At 29.9% G+C, this 22,085-nt stretch overlaps 1 protein-coding gene across 10 annotated transcripts in view; it reads right to left on the bottom strand.

Moving 5' to 3' along the window:
* Wdr62 (WD repeat domain 62) overlaps window positions 1-22,085 on the bottom strand; it is a 135,535-nt gene that overhangs the window by 109,222 nt on the left and 4,228 nt on the right. For all 10 annotated transcript variants that reach the window (XM_070297888.1, XM_070297883.1, XM_070297884.1 and 7 more), the window contains exon 2: window positions 12,930-13,077. In XM_070297888.1, the coding sequence (XP_070153989.1) occupies window positions 12,930-13,013 (84 nt within the window). In that variant the 5' untranslated portion in view covers window positions 13,014-13,077. The remainder of the gene's footprint in view (window positions 1-12,929; window positions 13,078-22,085) is intronic.

The raw sequence follows: 22,085 nt of genomic DNA, 5'->3' as shown, positions 1-22,085 counted from the left end.
AGAAAATTAAAATCTCCCGCAAATGACGAGAATTTGGCTCGTAAACTGACATTTTCAATCGAGAATAACTTTATGATGCAGACACAAATCGACTAATGTTTCTATGGGGTTATGTTTACAGATGCCCAAGTTTATTGCATGACGTCTATGATCTATTTATTTCGACCACTACTTACCGCTAAAGGCATCTATAGGAAAACGGCGGAAGCAAAGTTGTACAACTTATACATAGATACATACATATACACATATAAATATAAATATATAATATATACGGAGTGTCCCATTTTAAAAGTTCCACCCTCATAACTTTTCAAGATCAACGTTTGAAGGAAAACGACCTCGGATAAAAGTTGTAGGGAACAAAGGGGGCTATATAATAGTGACCTTGGACTTGATATTAAAGGTCATTTTCAAGGTCATTTCAAGGTCAACTTCCGTTTTTTAAATGGAAGCCCCTATTTTTCATTACATATTCTTGTAGCTTATTTCGAGAGCTTTCCAAAACACTATAATAAAGTATTTTTTCATTAAATACTTTTTGAGTTATCTTATATTTTAATCTGACAACATCTTATGTTCCCCTCAAAACTATACAATTTTTGTTTAAAATGTTTTTTTCTAAAATGCTTAATTTTTGAAAGAAAAGAGGTGTACGGGTGGTCTTGGACACCCTGTATATATGTGCATCTCGCTTTCTCGGGTACCGTGTTAAGCAATACGATAGCAATACGATGCAAAGTATAAAAAAGATTCAGACAAATTAATGTCAGAGGCATCGCGCCGCGATGCTAATAAAGCTCCAATAAAGCTAGCGCTAGACTATTTGCGATTCGTTTATAATTCGTGAATAGTGTGGATGGAAGATTCGTCAAATTCAACCAATCAGATTTCTATATACCGTTCACGAATCGCGAATTACGAATCATGAATTGCGAATAGTCTGGTGCTAGTTTAATAAGTAACTTATTTGGAATTCTTGCGTCAAATAAGGTTTCTATCAAGATATTTCTAGAACTAAAGCTATATACCAGGTATATAAATATGAAACCGGAATTTTTGTATAGAAAATACACGTTTATTGTATGAAAATAATAAAAAATATTTTATTCGAAGTATTGCTCATTGCTAGCTATACATTTTTCCCATCTCTCTGACAATTTGTGGATGCCACGCCAAAAAAACTATTGCTTCTTTGAGGCAAATCAGTCATCGAGCCATTTTCGTACATTTTCGTAAGAAGTGAAGTGCTGCTCAGCAAGTGCGTGTTCCATCGATGCAAATAAGTAGTAATCGGATGGAGCCAAGTCTGGTGAGTAAGCCGCATGCGAAAGTATTTCCCAACTAAACGCCTCAATCGTTTCCTTGACCGGTTTTGCTGTGTGTCATGAAGCAAAATCACTTTGTGTTGCCTTTTTTGATATTCTGGTCGTTTTTCACGCAAAGCTTGATTCAAATCGAGTTGTTATTGCGTTTGAGCGTCATCCTCATCCAACAATGTTTGCAATTCGCTGTCTTCAAACTTTTTCGGTGGTCTTCCACGTTCTTCGTTTCTCACGTCAAAATCGCCACTTTGGAATTTTTTAAACCACTCAAAGCACTGTGATTTACCAAGAGCATGCTCACCGTAAGCTTCGACAAGCATTCGATGCGATTCTGCAACAGTTTTCTTCAAATGGTAACAGAAAATCAATGCTGTCCGCAAATCGTAGTTTCCAGGCACAAAATTCGACATGTTCAACGTTATTAAAAACTATGCTGTTGTATGAAACTTGTATTGTTGTGAGTTGAAAATCTTTATCAGATGTCAAAACAAGAAAATGGCGCCAATGACGCGGTTTGACGGTAACTAATACATTGACAGCTAGAGCCATGTATGGGCAAATTCCGGTTTCATATTTATATACCTGGTATAATCAAAAAATTCAACGGCGCTTTTCTCATGTAATGGCAATGCAAGTAATGATAAGCTTTCGATTGCGATCAGTTCGAAAATGATGGATGCAGTCAATCCTCAGAACTCAAAATTTCCAGAGAACCCGAAAAGATATAATTTTTCTCCCCAGTTTAAGATTTTCGGCTTTCAGTCATTAACGTACGTATACATGTATACACGCAAAGAGAGTTTGTTCCTAATAACATATTCGTTGCGTTTACGACCGACAACAAAGATGTGTACGTAATCCTCATAAGACATGAGTTGCTTGACCAATCAAAGCTGTTCTCTAAACGACTATTTTTATCTACCACGCAGCGATGCATTGATCGTTTTTCAAAAAGGCGCAACAATGTGAAAATATAACTGATGGACATTAATAAATGATTTGAAAGTAGAAAAATGTAGTTGGCCTTGAAATGCGAAAAATGTGTATTTATTTCTCGTAGAAAAAATATGATCTGCTTTTATATTTTATTTAATATTCTTATACTTTCCTCAGATATGCATTGATTATATTTTGCGGTTACTTGTTTGAAATTTTACAATTAAAAACTTTCTTGTAACGAGAAATCTCTTTTATAATTTCTACAGAAAGCAGTAAAATCCCAAAATATCTTTATAAAAAAAACACGCCAAGTGTATAAAAAAAATTCGACATTATATGCAAAGTTTTACAAAAACCCCAAAAAACTTCTAAAAAAGAAAAAAAAGAAAAAAAACGTTAAGTACATAAAAAGATATTTAAAACTGTATGCAATACATAAATTAAAAAAAAAATGTTAAACAGTTAACAATCTAATAAGTTCAAAAAAAGATATGGGATCAATATAACTAGTCAAATATTTATGTTGTATGTTATCAATTTATAATCAATGCTAACATAACTGTTATTAAGATTTTTTTAATTTACAAAGTATATTTTATAGCATGTATAATCTGAAAGAAAATTTTTCTTAAATTTTAAATCGTTTAAAACAGACTTACACCAAAGCAAAGTATAGAAACTTCACATTTATCGAATTTCTACTATTTTTTGGTTATAAAAAAATTTTTTTTTCATAAGAACTCGATTTCTAAGTTTAAGATAGTTCAGTTTTCAAAAAATTAATTTTTTAAAAATTCTCCGTGTATCAATAATAATAAACATAAAGATTAAAAAATGATTAATTTTTCTTTTAGGTAGATTATCAATTGCAATTTTTCCTAAAACCTTTATTATTTTTATTTAAAAAATATATTTCTTACTCAAAAAATCATTATTTGTATATTGGCTCAAATAAAAATTTTATATCATGTTAAAAAGTATCTTAATTTTCGATTTGCTAGACTCTTATAACTCATTAAATAAATTTGCGAAATAACATATGTTCACTGAAAATATTAAATCCTCATATATAACATTGAATCGTTGAATATTTGTGATTAAAATATTTGACAAATAACATAAGACATAAAACTAGTTGTGACATTTTTAGAGATGACGTACTTGCAAAGCGCAAATATCTTTTCGTCTATCTTCTTCTTCTTTGATATGTAGAAGTAATATTATGATAATCAACTCACGTGACGATGCATTCTATCATTAAACGTATTGTTTCCCGCCAATCAGTAAAAAATCGTGATACCAAATATAGAAAATTTAATGAACTGTATGTCGCTTTGTATGTACAATCCGTGTATGTAAATATGCACGCTCCAAATAAAGTGACGTCCATAGTTATGTTTCGAGACTGATTCCGTTGATATAGAAACGCGTATAAACAGGTAATATTGCATATCATATTGATATGCGATGACCATAAGCGTCTACAGGGAAGGGGAGGAGGGAGGGACAAGAGAAAATATTTATTTCCCTTTTGAAATAAGCAAAGATTAAGCATTTGCTCTCCCTTTGAATAAAAGAAGAGCAAAGTTGTGCCAACTTTGCCGATTTCTGCTCTAATCCATAGGAAAATACATTTTTTTCTAATTTCAATAAAATTTTAGTTTTTTAATGTCTATCTTGTTCAAATTTAATTTATTTTGTCTGCTTTTCAAAAATTAAAAAAAATAAATAAAAAAAGAACGAGTAGAGTTGTGCAAATTAGAAACTTGCTCATTGCTTCATCATTTTATTTTACAAAGCTTAAGCTGCTTTAAGCTGCTTTTCAATATGGTTTTTTCAATTTTTGCTTCCTCATAGAGGAAGCTTTGTGAACGAAATAAAAAGATAAAGAAGCAATATGCAATTTTCTAATTTACAAACTTTTTTTATTTTTATATAATCCTTATAGATTATACATGTAAAAAAATTTAATCCAATATCTCAAATTTTCCGAAAGTTACAGCGTGTACAGACATTTCTCAAAAAATTCAAAATTTTATAAAAAATAAACCCTTTCCGATACTCCAAATTCAGTAACAACCATCCTTTAATAATACTTTACCTATCTAAAAAAATTTAACCTGATATCTCAATATTTGCGAGAGTTACAATGTATACAGACATTTTTCAAAAAATTAAAATAATACTCTATCCATATAAAAAAAAATTTAATCCGATATCTCAAAAATTGCGGAAGTTAAAGGTTGTACAATATATTGCGTAAATACACACATACATACACACATACATACATACAGACAGACATTTTTTAGGAATATGATTTTTCGACGTTTGGAACATTCTAAACACATTGGCATAGAAAACTCGAAAAAAAATTTTGTCACGAAACTAAAGCTTCCTCTATGAGGAGACCAGCATTTCATCTCTATATTCGAAAATATAAGTCTTTCGGATAAAATAATTGTTTAAAAAATTTGATTATTATTTTTATCGTCAAAATTCTTTGGAAAGGCAATTTACATGCCCAGAATTATACGAGAACTATTTTATAATAAGCAGAACTCTCGCAAATCGATCTGCGCGTCTTACCTCGATATTTACAGGTAAGAGATTTGCTGATGTTTATTCCATTTTAATAAATATTTATTACTTTTAAGAGGCAGAACTTTTCTTAGAACTCATATAGAACTATAAATCTTTTAAATTTAAACTTAAATTTAAATTATTGATAACGAAAATGTCGTAGGACAAAATGATATGCTGCGTGAAGTTAGCATATCAGTTTGTCTTGAAGCATTTTCTTTGGTTTAATAGCCAGAACTATTTATTTAAACTATCAAGAATTCTAGAACTATTGAAAATAAAGGCAGAACTCTGTACGCTAACTTCACACACTACCTACTTTGTCGTGGTGAGAAAGCTTTTACTACTAAAAGATATATAAATTTCAAATTATAAGTATTCTAATTCTGGAAGTAACATTTAGAAAACCCTCCCTCCTCCCCAGAAAAAATTCTACGGACGCCCTTGGCGATGATTATAAATTAGTTACCTGAATGCATACGAAAAGACAAGTCGTTATTGTTCTCTACGAGATTTTCAAGTAATGTTATTATTTAATTCCGTACACGCACATATGCATCTACGTACGTGTGCATACATATACGCACGCATAATATACATGCATATGTATACACACGGATAATAAACATACACATACATACCTATGAACATATATACATTTATACGGCATACGTATACATACATACACGCGCGCGCACACGCATACACACACGTATAGATTAAATATGTAGATCGATCAAATATGAACAAGACTTTTCAAATAAGAGCAGGATACTTTAACGCTCATTGTTATGACAATAGTGGGCTGTTGGTGCACATGTCTAGACCTACTCTAAACTGCGTTTGTTTCTACAATCGTTTATTTAATAGTAAGCTGAGTGTACAAAACGATGAGTGTACAAAAGGTGCCTGTTTCGATTGTGCAACACATAATAATTAAATTTTTAACGCGTGAAAATGTTATATCAGCTGAAATTTTGTGCAGATTATGCGTACAGTTTGGTAAGAACATGTTATCGAAGTCTTAAATATGCAAATGGTATAAGTTTTTTGTGAAGGTCGTGAAGAAATTGCGAATTTGACTTAGGGCCCGAGCACATAAAAAAAGTTAAGCAGTAAGACTTAAGAGTTTCAACCATACGGAATTTTCAGCGTTGCTTACGTTTCAATATGGCTGCCTTACTGTTCGACCGTGATTAGTCAATTCGCTTACGTCTTAAGTTTTACTGCTTAAGTTTTTTTATGTGCCACGGCCCTTATGCGCGTTGACCAAGGACGAGCATTACGGTTGAGAACAACAAATCCGCGATTTTATTGAAGACGCATAACTATTCATGAAATTAGTAAAGGGACTGGCATAAGTTCTGGAAATATGCAAACAATCATTGAAAATGAATTACGATTTCAAAAAATCACTGTACGATGGGTGCAGAAAACCGTAAGGGCTCAAATTTCTCAGAGGCTTTTGCCACGCAAAAAGAGACGCATTTTTGATCCACATTCTTACATATGATGAATTTGCTTAGACCTCTTAAAGAAACCTTATGGGAAAAAAAGTTTTCCAACGACGATGAGGTGCAAGACTTCGTGCGTAATTGGCTTCGTACTCGTCCTGCTACTTTTTTATGAAGCAAAAATAAAAAAACTGCCAGTGTGGTATCAAAAATATGTAAACATTAGCAGATGCTATGTAGAAAAATAATTTTGTGTTAATTTTTACGTATATTAATCGAATAAATATTTTTTTAATAAGTCTCGTTTATATTTGATCCACCCTAATAAATAAAAATGATTAATAAATTAAAGTAATTCATTAGAATAATTGCAATCTCAGAAAACTTAATTCTATTCGATGGAATAATGCAAATATAATATAATCTTACATATAACACATACAAGATTGCATCATAGACTTAAAAAATTCGATTAATACAATTAGAATACTGTATGTCTTAAGAAAATAATGAAAATGCGATGGTCATTTACTAAATTTAACATGCAACTGCAGTAGTGCAATGGCTGAACGGTAAAACGTATACCATAGCATGATTTTATAGTATTATAATGATGCAATGTACCATATAACCGATATGAGACAAGGTCTCTTTCGCATATAATTTGTGATGCATTATATAACGCGACAGGTTTCGTCATATTTGAATAAAAGAATCGATAGATCTATAGTATATACAATATATATACGTACATACGTACACACGTACACACGTACACACGTACACACGTACACACGTACACACGTAAATATATACATACATATATACAAGGTGGCGTAAAGAGTTACAAGTAATAACTCTAAAAATATTTGTCAAATCAAAAAAATGTTCATGAGAAAGTTTCATGTTTTCGAGAGGCTTTTCTAACTACGTAAACATAAAATTGCCCCCGCTCCTTCTCTAAAGGAGGCGGGGGGTAACTTTAAAATTTTAAATGGAACCCCCACTTTTTATTGCACATTCTTGGTGTCTGTGAAGTTGGCACGACGTTTTACAAATTTCAAAAAAATATTAAGAGTTCTAATAGCACTTTTCATAGTTCTACAGTTCCTGATAAAAATTAAAAAAAGTTCCGCATTCCTTATATTAAAAAATCGAAAATGTCTGTAAAAGTGTTTTTAAAGTATAGAACTCTTATAGAACTGTCGAAAACTACCGCTACAACTGCGGAAACTCATCAGCACGACACATTTTGACTAATTGTCGTGCTGGACGTAATTACTAAAAATTTTTTTTAAAATAGTAAACAGTCGGAACTCTCTGTAAAAATGTTTCTAAAGCATAGAATTTTTATAGAACTGTCGAAAACTACCGCTACAACTGCGGAAAATCATCAGCACGACACGTTTTGACTAATTGTCGTGCTGGACGTAATTACTAAAAATTGTTTAAAAAATAGTAAACAGTCGGGACTCTCTGTAAAAATGTTTCTAAAGTATAGAATTCTTATAGAATTGTCGAAAACTATTGCTAGAACTACGGAAAATCATCAGCACAACACATTTTCATATTAAAAATTGATTAAAAATTGTTAATTGGCGGAATATCCATCTGAAATTGCATATATGTGCTGAACTTGAACAGAACTATCCGGAACTCTTGCCAAAAATGATAATATTCAACGCGTTTTAGTATTTTAGAGGGGAGAGTGTCGTGCTAGGCATGGATATTAAAAATTGATTTAAATTGTTAATTGGCGGAATATCGATCTGAAATTGCTGAACTTAAAAAGAAATATCCGGAACTCTTGCCAAAAATAATAATATGCAACGCGTTTTAGTACTTTAAAGGGAAGGGTGTCGTGCGAAGTTAACACAACATTTTCTCAATTTCGATTTTTTAATATAAGGAATGCGGAACTCTTTTTAATTTTTATCAGGAACTGTAGAACTATGAAAAGTGCTATTAGAACTCTTAGTATTTTTTTGAAATTCGTAGAATGTCGTGCCAACTTTACAGTCACATATTCTTGTAGCTTATCTTCAAGAGCTTTTCAAAACACTATAATAAAGTATTTTTTCATTAAGTACTTTTTGAGTTATTTTATATCTTAATCTGACATATTTTGATATAAAAAATAAAATATCTCGTAGAATATTTAGTTTTCTTACCGTAATACTTTTATATACAGAATAATGAGACAAATCAATTAATGTAAAAAAAAATAATTATTTTTAAGAAAAAATATGTAATTATTTACAATGTATTTTTTTAAACAATTTTTTTTTCCCAGAAATCAAAGTTGACCTTCAATTGACGCTCAAGGTCAAGTTCAAGGTCACTATTCGACAGAGCATACCCGATTTACTTAAAAAAATATTCGCGATTTTTGATAAAAGCCATTTATTTTCATTTTAAAAGGGGTGTACGAATGGTCTGGGACACTCTGTGTATATATATATATATATATATATATGTGTGTATATAGAGTGTCCCGGTAAAGATTGGCAATCTGTTATAGGCATGTAAAGCAGGTAAAAACGATAAGTTTCTATAAAATTTTTTTCTACGACCCATCTCTCTACCGAAATATTTGTCTTTAAAGTTAAAATTTGAGAGAGAAGCGTTTTTCTTAAATAATTTTTATATTGCTCTATAGATTTTAATAATTTATAATAATTATTTTTATGTAAAGACCTTTAAAATAACGTTATAAATTTCTTGATATTATGTCAGAGAGCCAGGAGCGAATCACCTATAAGCCTTCTAACTTACAAAACTTTGAAACCCCTAGATTTCTTTTATTTTTTTAAATATGTTTTTTTAGATTCTCCATATATTCTTTTAAAAAAAGATATTCGTGTTTCATTTCATCAATACTAATTGTTTTAGAGAAAAATACATTTAATCGATAATAAGTAAACTTTTATTATCATTGTAAACAAATAAAAAATAATAGAATATAATGGCGGGGGGCAGCAGTTAATTCGTTTATACGAGAATGCGTTAAAATGAGGGGAATATAAAACAGTTTTTGTAATTTCTAACTTTTAATTTTTGCAGTTTTGTTTTATTATCTGAAAAAAGACTTACTTTCTATCGATCAAATATGTTTTTCTCGAAAACAGTTAGTTTTGACAAAATGAAACAAGAATACCTTTTTTGGAAAAAGATGTAGAGCATCTAAAGATATATTACGCTTTTGTGAGTTTCTATACACCGATTTTTATATTCCGTGCGATAATATTTTTTTAGATGCATATACTATTATTATTCTAATTTATGTTCACAAGTTGTATAAAGTAAATATATTATACACGTTCTTACGAATTCCATTTTTATTGCCAAAATTTAACTTTACACATACACACACACACACACACATACATATATATATATATATATATATATATATATATATATATATATATATATATATATATATATAAATAGGGGGTTCCATTTAAAAAATTGAGAGTGATTTTCATATGACCTTGACGGTGCTATTTAAGGTCATATTAATATTATTATATAATGTGCCACTTAAAGCTCTATGGTCAAATATCTCGAAAACGAAACTTTTCTGAGAAAAATGTTTCAAACTAAAGTATTTTTTCCTTAAGTACTTTTTGAGTTATTTTATATTTTAATCTGATATATTTTGATAAAAATAAAATTTTTCGTAAAATATTCAGTTTTCGGTAATCTTACCGTAATACTTTTATGTGCAGAATAATGAAACAAATCAGATAGTGCAAAAAAAACAAATAATTGTTTAAAAAAATACATGGTAAATAATTTTCTTAAAAACAATTATTGTTTTATACTAATTGATTTGTCTCATTATTCTATACATAAAGATATTACGATAAGATTATCAAAAACTAAATATTTTACGAGATATTTTATTTTTTATATCAAAATATGTCATTAAAATATAAAATAACTCAAAAAATTCTTAATGAAAAAATACTTTATTATAGTGTTTTGGAAAACTCTCGAGGTAAGCTACAAGAATATGTAATGAAAAATAAGGGGTTCCATTTGAAAAATTCAAAGTGATTTTTATATGATCTTGACGGTGCTATTCAAGGTCATACTAATATTATTATATAATGCGCCACCTAGAGCTCTACAACTTCTGCATGAAACATTTTTCACGAAAATGCGTTGTTTCCTCAAAAAACTGCTGACGCTCTGTTACATCCTGTATATATATGTATATAATCCTCGATGAATAAATGGCATTAACTTATCTTACATGAAATAAAACACAATAATAGGAAGAAAGTTAAATTTTGACAATAAAAACGCAATTCGAGAACGTGTATAATACACTACTGATAAAAATGAGAAAAATACTTAATTTTTCTTAAAAAATAGGTAAAATTCAGTCAGTTGTAACTTCGCTAAAAATAAACAAAATTTAAATTTAAAAGAAGTTTTAAAACTTAAAATCTCTATTTTCGAACGATCATTATTGTTTTTAAGTTTCTATAAATTTGATAATTTTTACATATAGAAAAGTATGACTTAAACAAAATGGAAAATTTTCTTCTTACTTTGTAAGCCTGTGACGTACCAAAAAAAATCTGCGAAAATTTTTGACCTTTTAATGTAAAGCTTAAAGTTTCCTCTGCAAAATCCTATTTTTAAAATTTTTCAGAGAACTTGTGAGTTATCACCGATTAAATAAAACATGAGCATTTTGACTTTGATTGCTTATAACTCTGTTAAAAATCATCGTATCATAGTAGAATATTATAACGTTTTTCAAAAATATTTTTTTATTAAAATTCCTCTATTTAGTTATCAAAATTTTTTTCATTTTCTTCAAAACGTTCAATCTGTATTAGTTTTAAATTATTTTAAATATCATAATTTGAAATGCCACGAAAACGCGCCAATATGGCACTGTAGCCATGTGACGTCACTTCGTTACTAAAGCTTCGATTTAATACAAGAAACAAGAACATTGTTTGCGGTTTTACTTTTTTAAAAGAAAACTAGTCATTTATGAACAAAGTCAAATGGAAGCAGGATGTGTTAAAGCAAATTCGACAAACCTACCAAAAATTGATATCCCAGATAGCCAAGAATGTTAAAATCACGTTTTGCCAAAGCTTTGCGACAAGGTTTGCTTTAATTTTGACAACAATTGTCTAGCAAACGTTTGTCTTGTTTTGGTTTGTCAAAAAGTTTGAAGCAAATTGACGGCAACATTTTTTGTCTCACGATGCTGTAAATAATAGAAAAAGGTTTGCTCGTAAATTTTACGCAAAGAAGAACATGTATGATGCTATTCACGGTGTAACACAAACTTTACATCAATTAGTAGCAAATTTTATTATACACGCTATAATAGCAAATTTATGACAAGAACAGAGCAAACCTTATTGTACACAATATGATAACATATTTACGAAAAGAACAGAACAAAGTATACTCTGGCACAACGAGATGCAAAATTCACGCAAATAACAGAGCAAGCCTTGTCATGCATGGCATGACAGCAAATTTACAACTTTACTTTGTTACAAACTTTACAAAAATATAGTATTCAGCTGATAGTTCGTTTGTTCATCGTTATGCGACGCGCTATATGCATCCATTTCGTATTTGATTTTTAGTCATGAGAAGTATATAAAGCTTGCAAAAAGCAACTGACAGAAGATTAAAAATATAATTTTCACTTTCTTCCTTTTCCTCTCTTACACACATTTCCTTCTATTTTTTCACTTATTTTTTCTTTTGGTTTTCCAATCTTTTTCTACTAAAAGCCTCTCGATTTACACTCACAATTTCTCATTCTTGTCACACTTGCAACCGGAAACGAAAGTCTCATATTCTATTTAAAATCATTCTCTATAGATAATAAATTGATGTAAATCAAGGAATAATTTCAAGTGTGCCTGAATATACATAATTTTTATTTTCAATTCACGCAATTTTCTGGTATCATAACTTTTGTAGCAAAAGTAGGTTTAATCAGTAAAAAATATATATTGAAATATATTAAAATAATATCCTTTTGAACAAAAACTTTTGACATCATCACATATGCACTCAACTATAATACATTTCTGGAAAATATACAAATACAAACAAGAGAATTTAAAATAGTAGAAGCACTTCTTGCACCAGGAAAGTTGTAAGACTGCAAATGATCGAAAGTGGACTGCAAGATGCAAGTGTTACGAATGCGATGTAATAATATAACTTGTTTATGCACGAAATATTACCTCTATGAAGCTAGCAAAGTTTCAGTTTTTGAAAGATACTTTACTCTTGAGACTGATGAAGAGTAGTTTTCGAAGAATCAGCGGGGATACAAAATCAATCAAGTCGAAATATTTGCGAAATGTATCAAAAAAGAAAAGATATTTTATAAAATTAAATGCTCTAGATTTACATCGAAGAAAACGGGAAATCATGTGCCAATTTAATTTTTCTGCATTGTCATAATGCAAAATTTACCCGGCATTTATCAGAAAAATTCTTGATGTCCAACAAATCGCAACAGTTTTTCTTATTAATATTATCCTGTATATATTCGAATGTATGTAAATATTAGTTTCTGTAGTGTATAAAATGTATATAATATAAGTATATTATTATCATCACTTACTCTATTCTGTATTCTAATGTTCTCTTGACCTCTCTTTAAATTAGGGGCCCGGAGAATCTTGCTCGTAAGTGGTGGTTCCATCATGATAGTAGATTCTGTTTCCTTAGGATTTCATCTCTGAATAAACGCTCAGATTTCATTTCATTTTCTGTAACAAAAATTACATTTTTCTAACTTTTGTATTAAATTTAACTTTCAGGAAGAAATAGATAAGCGACTCTCCACATTCACATGGAGAGAAAGAGAGAGGGAGGAAAGGGAGGGAAGAGAGAGAGGGAGGGAAGAGAGAGAGGAGAGAAAGGGAGAGGCGAGAGGGAGAGGGCGAGATGGAGGAAGAGAGAGGAGGGAGAGGGAGGGAGGGGAGAGGCGGAGGAAGGAGAGAGGGAAGATATGAATTACTTCTTCTCTGCAATCATAATCAAAACTCACGAAAATAGATTATCTCGCTTAACTGAATACAAAGTAGCTGCATAAATATTTATTTCAACTTTGTTCAGACATAACTTTGCGCTTTCATGCATTTCCAATTGTGTGCCCGTTGAAAATTCACGACTAGAATCCATAACAGTATCAAATCAAAAAATATAACTAATCAAAATTCCTGAACTATCTTGAGCCTTAATTGATTCTCGACTATCACGGCGATATGCGATACAGATAGTTGGCAGATAGTTAAGTGGAAATAAGAATAGACACACATCTTGATTGTAATTAAGAAATCAAGATTTATATAAATTCCATGTCGGATTACAGCTGATATTTTTAAAAGTTAAGATTATATATAAGAAAGTTCTCACATACTGATATTAATCGTTTGGGCCATATATATTTACCGATAGTGAAAAACTTGTCAAAAATTTGAATTCGCTGTGTTTTCATTATTTGATTCCCCCACTTCTATTTACTATACGTTATATATTATCGTTCCGTTTGACATATAACCTTTATATTTATAACAATCATTCATAATGACTTTTCCGATGATTGCGTTTTGTTTCGGTGTTTTCTTTATGCTTTTGCGATTTCTTGATGAATAACTTTTCTTTTACTAATTTTCCTGTTTTTCAATAACAATCGATACATTGGTTCTCAGCTTATTAGCATGATGATAGAGTATAGCACATTGTGTGGCACCACTTTTCTTAGAAAGAGGAGTCTCCCACCAGTTCCAGCTGGTGTGGGAGACTTCTCCTATGAAAGGCTCAGAAGGAACTTTAGAACGCTGCAGAGATGTTTGATTGCATGATAGAATTCTTTCTCTCTTTATTTATTCAATTTATTTATTTATTCATTATATGTTTTTTTTCATTTTTACAGCTTGCATATATTTTTCATGTATGTATTTATGATATTTTTCTTTATTGTATGTTAATTTATTTATACAGTTATTGTATAATATAATATAATATTATACATACAAGGTGTCTGGAGTTAATTGCATCACCTGTCGTGTGCAGGTAGAGCAGGTACAACCGAGGAAAAAAATTCTTTACCATATTGCGATTTTCATAATAATTATTGAGAAATTAATTACAAAAGATCGACCAATTCGTGCGAGTATAAGCGCGCAGCGAGAGGAGACAACCTAAAAATTTACGGTCGCTAGGCGAGCGTCGAAGTTTTGGAAAGAGCGCTCTACAAATGACAATGGTTAAGTGCGAGCAGTACATAACAATGGATTGTTGCGTCCTAACAACCACAAATTAATAGGTTGTTCCTTTTTACTGTGCGCTTATACTCACGCGAATTGATCGATTTTTTAAAATTAATTTCTCATTAATTATTACGAAAATCATAAAATGATAAGATTTTTCTTTTCAGTTTTACCTGTTCTACCTGCACACGACGGGTAATGCGATTGATTGCAGATATCCTGTATATAATGTATAATATTTTTACAGTTAAAGTCGATTAAAATATTTCAATTATATTAGTTGCTAGTGCAGTAGCATACTAATTGTTAGTAAAAAAGCATCATATAAACCATGCTTAAAGTTCCTGAGTACTCGTCGCGGCCATATTGGAATCGTGACGTGAATGGCAAGAATGGCACGCTGAGAATTTTTGCCATTTTTAAATAAAAAAATTTTGGTGCAACAACACTACAGATTATTTTAGTACATTTGTAAAATTGTCCGAAAACTATGCTTTTCCCTTGACAGTTAATAAACAGCCGTAAAATGAAGCCGTGATACGAAGCATATATAGTTTTAGCATAGTTTTCAGACAATTTTACAAGTGTGCTAAAGCGATATGTAGTGTTGTTTCATTAAAATATCTTTTTATTTAAAAATGGCACGCAAAAATTCTCAGCATGTCATTCTCGTCTATGATATCACGATTCCAATATGGCCGCAGCGAGTATCCAGGAGCCTTCCCAGCAAACACAATTTTATAATTATATTATAACGGTTACATAACAGTGTAACCGAATATAACAAGTAATATTACAAGATTGTAACATGTAATACATTCATTCCTTGTAATTTCCCACTCAAGGAAACAACAATGTTATATAGCAGTTATACATTTAATTGTAACAGTTATATAATGTTATATTATTGATACATTAAGAACATGACTGTAATAAAATTAAGATATAACATGTTATTGCTATTGATTTTATATTTATATAATTTTGTTATATGGATGTTACATCATAATTTTTAAATGTTTTTGAATATACATTTAAATACAGCAAGAAGGTGCAGAAACGTTACATAGATATATATTTATAATAATATAGTATACATGCTTTTAACATATTGTTTAACACACATATATATATATATATATATATATATATATATATATATTAATATATATTAATATATATTAATAATATATTAATAATATATTTATATATACTGGGCGGCCCATTTTAATACATCCAGCCGAATATCTCAAAAACCAAGCCCGGAAGAGAAAAATGTTTCAGACAAAAGTTGTTTGGTTTCGAGGGGGCCATAAGATGGTACCATTGGTTTGACCTTGGAAAATCATTTGAAGGTCATGTGAAGATCAACTTTAAAATCTTAAATGGAAAGCCCCATTTTTTATTTAGTATTCTTGTAGCTGACATCGAGAGCTTTCCAAAACACTATAATAAACATCTTTTGATATAAAAAATTAAATATCTCATAAAATATTCAGTTTTCGATAATCTTACCGTAATACTTTTATGTACAGAATAATAAGACAAATCAATTAGTGCAAAAAAAAACAAATAATTGTTTAAGAAAATACATCGTAAATAATTTTTTTAAAAACTATTATTTTTTTATACTAATTGATTTGCATCATTATTCTGTACATAAAAGTATTACGGTAAGATTATCAAAAACTAAATATTTTATGAAATATTTAATTTTTTATATCAAAAGATGTCAGATTAAAATATAAAATAACTCAAAAAGTACTGAATAAAAAAATAGTTTATTATAGTGTTTTGGAAAGCTCTCGAGGCAAGCTACAAGAATACTAAATAAAAAATGGGGGTTTCCATTTAAGATTTTAAAGTTGACCTTCACATGACCTTCAAATGGTTTTCCATGGTCAAACCAGTACCATCTTATGGCCCCCTTGAAGCCACACAACTTTTGTTTGAAACATTTTTCTCTTCCGGGCTTGGTTTTTGAGATATTCGGCTGGATGTATTAAAATGGGCCACCCAAGATATATATGTATATATATTAAACAATATGTTAAAAGCATGTATACTATATTATTATAAATATATATCTATGTAACGTTTCTGCACCTTCTTGTGCTGTATTTAAATGTATATTTAAAAACATTTAAAAATTATGATGTAACATCCATATAACAAAATTATATAAATATCAAATCAGTAGCAATAACATGTTATATCTTAATTTTATTACAGTTATGTTCTTAATGTATCAATAATATAACATTATATAACTGTTACAATTAAATGTATAACTGCTATATAACATTATTGTTTCCTTGAGTGGGAAATTACAAGGAATGAATGTATTACATGTTACAATCTTGTAATATTAATGGTTATATTCGGTTACACTAAGTTATGTAACGTATACACACACACACACGCGCGCGCGCGCACGCACACACACATATATATACAGGGTGTCCCATTTTAATCTCCTCAGGCAAATATCTCAAAAACCAAGCCCGGAAGAGAAAAATGTTTCAGACAAAAGTTGTTTGGTTTCAAGGGGGCCATAAGATGGTGACAATGATTTGACCTTAGAAAATCATTTGAAGGTCATGTGAAGGTCAACTTTAAAATATTAAATGGAAACCCCCATTTTTTATTTAGTATTCTTGTAGCTGACATCGAGAGCTTTCCAAAACACTATAATAAAGTATTTTTTTATTAAGTACTTTTTGAGTTATTTTATATTTTAATCTGACATATTTTGATATAAAAAATTAAATATCTCGTAAAATATTTAGTTTTTGATAATCTTACCGTAATACTTCTATGTACAGAATAATGAGACAAATCAATTAGTATAAAAAAAAAATTGTTTTTAAGAAAATTATTTACAATGTATTTTTTTAAACAATTATTTGTTTTTTTTTTTTGTAATATATATATATATTACATGACAAAAACACTTGGTAACATAATTACATAAATAATAAAATAATTTAATTCGCAAAATACTTTTTTTTTTTATATGTAAATTAGAACTTTATTTTAATCTCAAATAGATTATTATCTATTAAACAGGTAATATCTATATAACCTAAATCTATATAAAAATTATATTATCTATATAAATAGATGATTTTGACTTTTTCGAACATGTATCTGCCCGATTTCTAAACAATCAGTCCAATATCTGAATTCTCTATGTCTTGGGATTGCATCAGAAATTGAACTGATCGAAATAATTACATTTTATATTTCCTGCCAATTGATCTTTGCAAGCTTTATATAATTCTCATGACTAAAACTCAAATGCGAGATAATGCGCATCGTGCGTCGCATAGCAATAAACAAACGAATTAGCGGAATTTTTGTTATATATTAATTTTATTACAGTTATGTTCTTATTGTATATCAATGAAATATATATAATATATAATATTAACAATTTTAAATTATATAAATATTATATTACATGAATACGACTATTTTAACATATAACAGTAAATAAATAATATATAACAGTTTTATAATAAATATATAACAGCTGTTATTTTAATTTTTTATTTTAATATTATATAACTGTTATAATATGTGTTCACTAGTATTTTATTTAGCAACAGTAAACAGATGATATATAACAATTATATAATAAAAATGTAACAATTGTTATTTTAATTTTTTACTCCAATGTTATATTGTATAACTGTTACAATATGTTTATTGGATTAAAATAGAAAAGAAGGTAAAGAAGATGGAACAACCGGAACAGAAACTGGAGAAAATATACAAAACAAAATATTTTAATTAAAAGAAAAAAAAAGATTAAATATTTAAAAATAAAAGCTTTAAAAATTAATTATATCGAAAGGAAAACGGACTAAATAAGAGCCTAGCGCGGTAGACAGTGCACAAACTATTCTTGACAGTGAAATCCGTTATTGGAACGAGCGTTTCGGTCCTATAATTCAGACCATCCTCAACATGGATTAGAAATTAGCATTGCATGTGTCTGTCAATGACACTCAAAAGTCAGTAACTCTCCCGATTGGTGCTCGTAATCAGTTCGTTTCGGTATCTGTAAAGGACGCATATGTTGGGTTCAGGATGATAAAACTATAATAATTATGCGTACTACATCTATCAGGTTAGGCACCGCGAGTCGACGGGTCTCCTCTCATCTCGACTCCCGATACCTAATCTGATGGATGTACAATAGTACGCACAATTACTATATTTTATCATCCTGAACATCTCAACATATACGTCCTTTACAGCTGGTATCGGAAGCAGGCTAATTAAAAGCATCTGTCGGAGGAGTCACTGAGTGTCATTGACAGACACATACAATGCTAATTTCTAATCCATGCTGAGAATGGTCCGAATTATAGGATCAAAACGTTCGTTCCAATAAAAGGTTTCAAGAATAATTTATGCACTGCCTACCGCATTAGACTCTTATTTAGTCCGTTTTCTTTTCGGTATATCCAAGGAAGATGTAAGAGAGAGAGGAAAAAGAAGAATATAATAATTAAAAAATAGAATATACCTATTAGAGAAATAATAAAAAGTACAACAGAAAATATTATAAAAACTGATTCATAGAAAGACAGAGAGAGAGAGAGAGAGAGAGAGAGAGAGAGAGAGAGAGAGAGAGAGAGAGAGACAGACACGAAAGCAAAACAAAGATAGAGGATATAAATGGAATAGATAAATAAGGAGCGGGGAATAGTATGATTCTGATTAAATTAAAGATTTGGAAGAGTAAGAAATAGATAATAAAAAAGACAAACAGATTGAAAGAAAAAAAAAAAACGATTTACCAAGATCAGATAGAGAAATAAGAGAGAAGAAATATAATAGAAATTGCAAAGACTAAAAGGAGAATGAAGTGCAGATCAAGACAGAATACAGGAAGTTACAAATCAATGGGAAAAATTTTGTATGGAAACATAAACCAGGATTAAAACTAGTAAATTTTTGGAGCAAACAGAACACCGCAAATCTCTGAGGTCTCAGAGGCTGCAAGTTTAAAAAAAGACTTTAAACAAAAATCCTAAAGTTTTTATAAGTTATGCAAATTCGGTATTAATAAAAGCAAAACCCCCATTAAGTTAGCCCTCCCACCAACGCTAAATAAATTTTAACTTAGATTAAAATTAGGTGCTAATTAGGTGCTAATTAGGTGCCGAAGTCCGAAATTTGGTGCTCAAACCGTTTGACAGGGAATTAGATTTATACTGGGGGAAGGGGGGCTGACTTAACATTAAGCTGCCTCCTCCCATACAAAAAAATATATAAATAAAATAATTATTAAAAAAACAAATACATAATAATTAAGTGCTAATTAAGTGCTTTCAGAAACCGTTAAGATATATCCAAAATAAAATTGTTTTATATCACTTTACTCTTGTATGGCTGTGAACGCCACTGACGTTTAAGTTCGAAATCCTGCTAAACGGATCAAGCACTTAATTTGGCGTTTAGACATCTGGAAATAATATTAATTAACAAGTATTTTAACACCAATAATTATCGAGCACCTAATTATTTAATAGGATTTTATTCTTGTACTTCGGTCGCGTGACGCATATAAATATAAACTAACATTAAAAAATTAGAAAGTTATTAGTATTAAAATACTTTTTAAAATATATTATATGAAGATATGTGAACGCCGAATTAAGCGCTCATTCCGTTCGGTAGGATTTCGAACTTAAACATCTATCGCGCAAACTATCTCACAAGAGTAAAGTATTAGTAAAAAATTAGGTGCTTGATAGTTACTGGTATCAATATACTCGTTAATTAATATCATATCGAGATATCTAAACGTTGAATTAAGTGCTCGATCCGTTTGGCAGGATTGTGAACTTAAACGTCGGTCGCGCCCACCGTCATACAAGAATAAAGTTATATAAAACAATTTTTATTTTAAATATATTTTAACGGTTTCTGAGAACTCAATTAGCACTTAATTATTATGTATTTGTTTTTTTAATAATTATTTTGTTTTTTTGTATGGGGGGACCAACTTAATGTTAAGTCAGCCCCCCCCCCCCTTCCAGTATAAATCTGATTTCCTGCCAAACGGTTCGAGCACCAAATTTCGGACTTCGGCACCTAATTAGCATCTAATTAGCACCTAATTTTAATCTAAGTTAAAACTTATTTAGCGCTGGTGGGGGGGGGGGGGGCCTAACTTAAAGGGGGTAAATGCAAAGTGGCTTACAAAAAGGGAAAAAAAAATAAAAGAACAAAATTAAATTAAATATTTCAAGATAGAGGGACCCCTATTAAGTTAGCTCCTCCACCAGCACAAATAAGTTTTAACTTAGGCTAAAATTAGGTGCTAATTAGGTGCCGAAGTCTGAAATTAGGTGCTCAAAGGCAGGAAATTAGATGTATCCTGGGGGGGGGGGGGGAGGCTGGCTTAACATTAAGCTGTCTCTCTCCTGTCATATAAAAAAAAAACAAATAAAATAATTATTTAAAAAACAATATAATATTTTTAATCTAGGTTAAAACTTATTTAGCGCTGGGGTGGGGGGCTAGTTTAATGGGGGTAATTCCACACGCCTGAATAATATTATTTGTATAGTAAAAAATATTTGTATAGTAATAAATATATTTGTATAGTAATAAGTTATTTGTATAGTAATAAATATAAGTACAATTGATAAATTATCTTTTTTATTTCTATGATAAAATAGATAGTATTGAAAATCGATAATACTGAAAATATAAAAGCCATGCATTGAAAATAAAGATAGAAGATAGAAGAAAAATATTAAAATTTAAAGAAAAAAGTTATGGAAAAATCATCTAATAAAATACTGAAAGAATGTTTCAGGAATACAGAAATGAAATAAAGCTAACGAAACTTATGCATTTTCCATATATCTCCTGATATGCACCTACATTTATATTATTAAAGTATTGCTATTGTCGGTGTGAAGTTAGCACCGCAAATTCAAAAATCGGAAGTTTTATCAAAAGTTCTATTTACACCCCAAATAGTTCTACAGTTCCTGATAGGTTTTAAAAATAGTTCCGGCGAAAAACGTAAAAAAATTGCATTTTGAAAATATGAGGTGCCAATTATTCGTGGCACGGCAAAATGCAAAAATGCCATTTAAATAATTGTATCTTATAGTTCTCGAAGAGTTCTACAGTTCCTGATAAGTTTTAGCAATAGTTCCGGTTTCTCCAGAACGAATTTCCGAAAAAAATTTCACCCCCTCGGAATTTATAAATTTTCTAAGAGCGTATAACTAAAAGTGGCTAGAATTATTTCATCTTTGATTTTACAGCTTCGAGTCCTAATACTTATCGATAGAACTCTTCGGGGCGCAAATAAAACTCTCAACAGAACTCCGAATTTCCGAAAAAAATTTTATTCTTTGTGAACTTAAAAAGTGGTGAGATTTCTATTATTTTTTATCATAGCTTTTCACGCGCTGCTTACTAATTATCAGCAGAATTTTAAAATAATTATTTATGTATTTGTAGAA

This window comes from Polyergus mexicanus, unplaced genomic scaffold, assembly GCF_030449975.1.
Source record: "Polyergus mexicanus isolate NDT 795.1 unplaced genomic scaffold, iyPolMexi1.0 SCAF_6, whole genome shotgun sequence".
NCBI lineage: Eukaryota > Metazoa > Arthropoda > Insecta > Hymenoptera > Formicidae > Polyergus > Polyergus mexicanus.
This window is presented reverse-complemented; position numbering and strand designations above follow the sequence as displayed.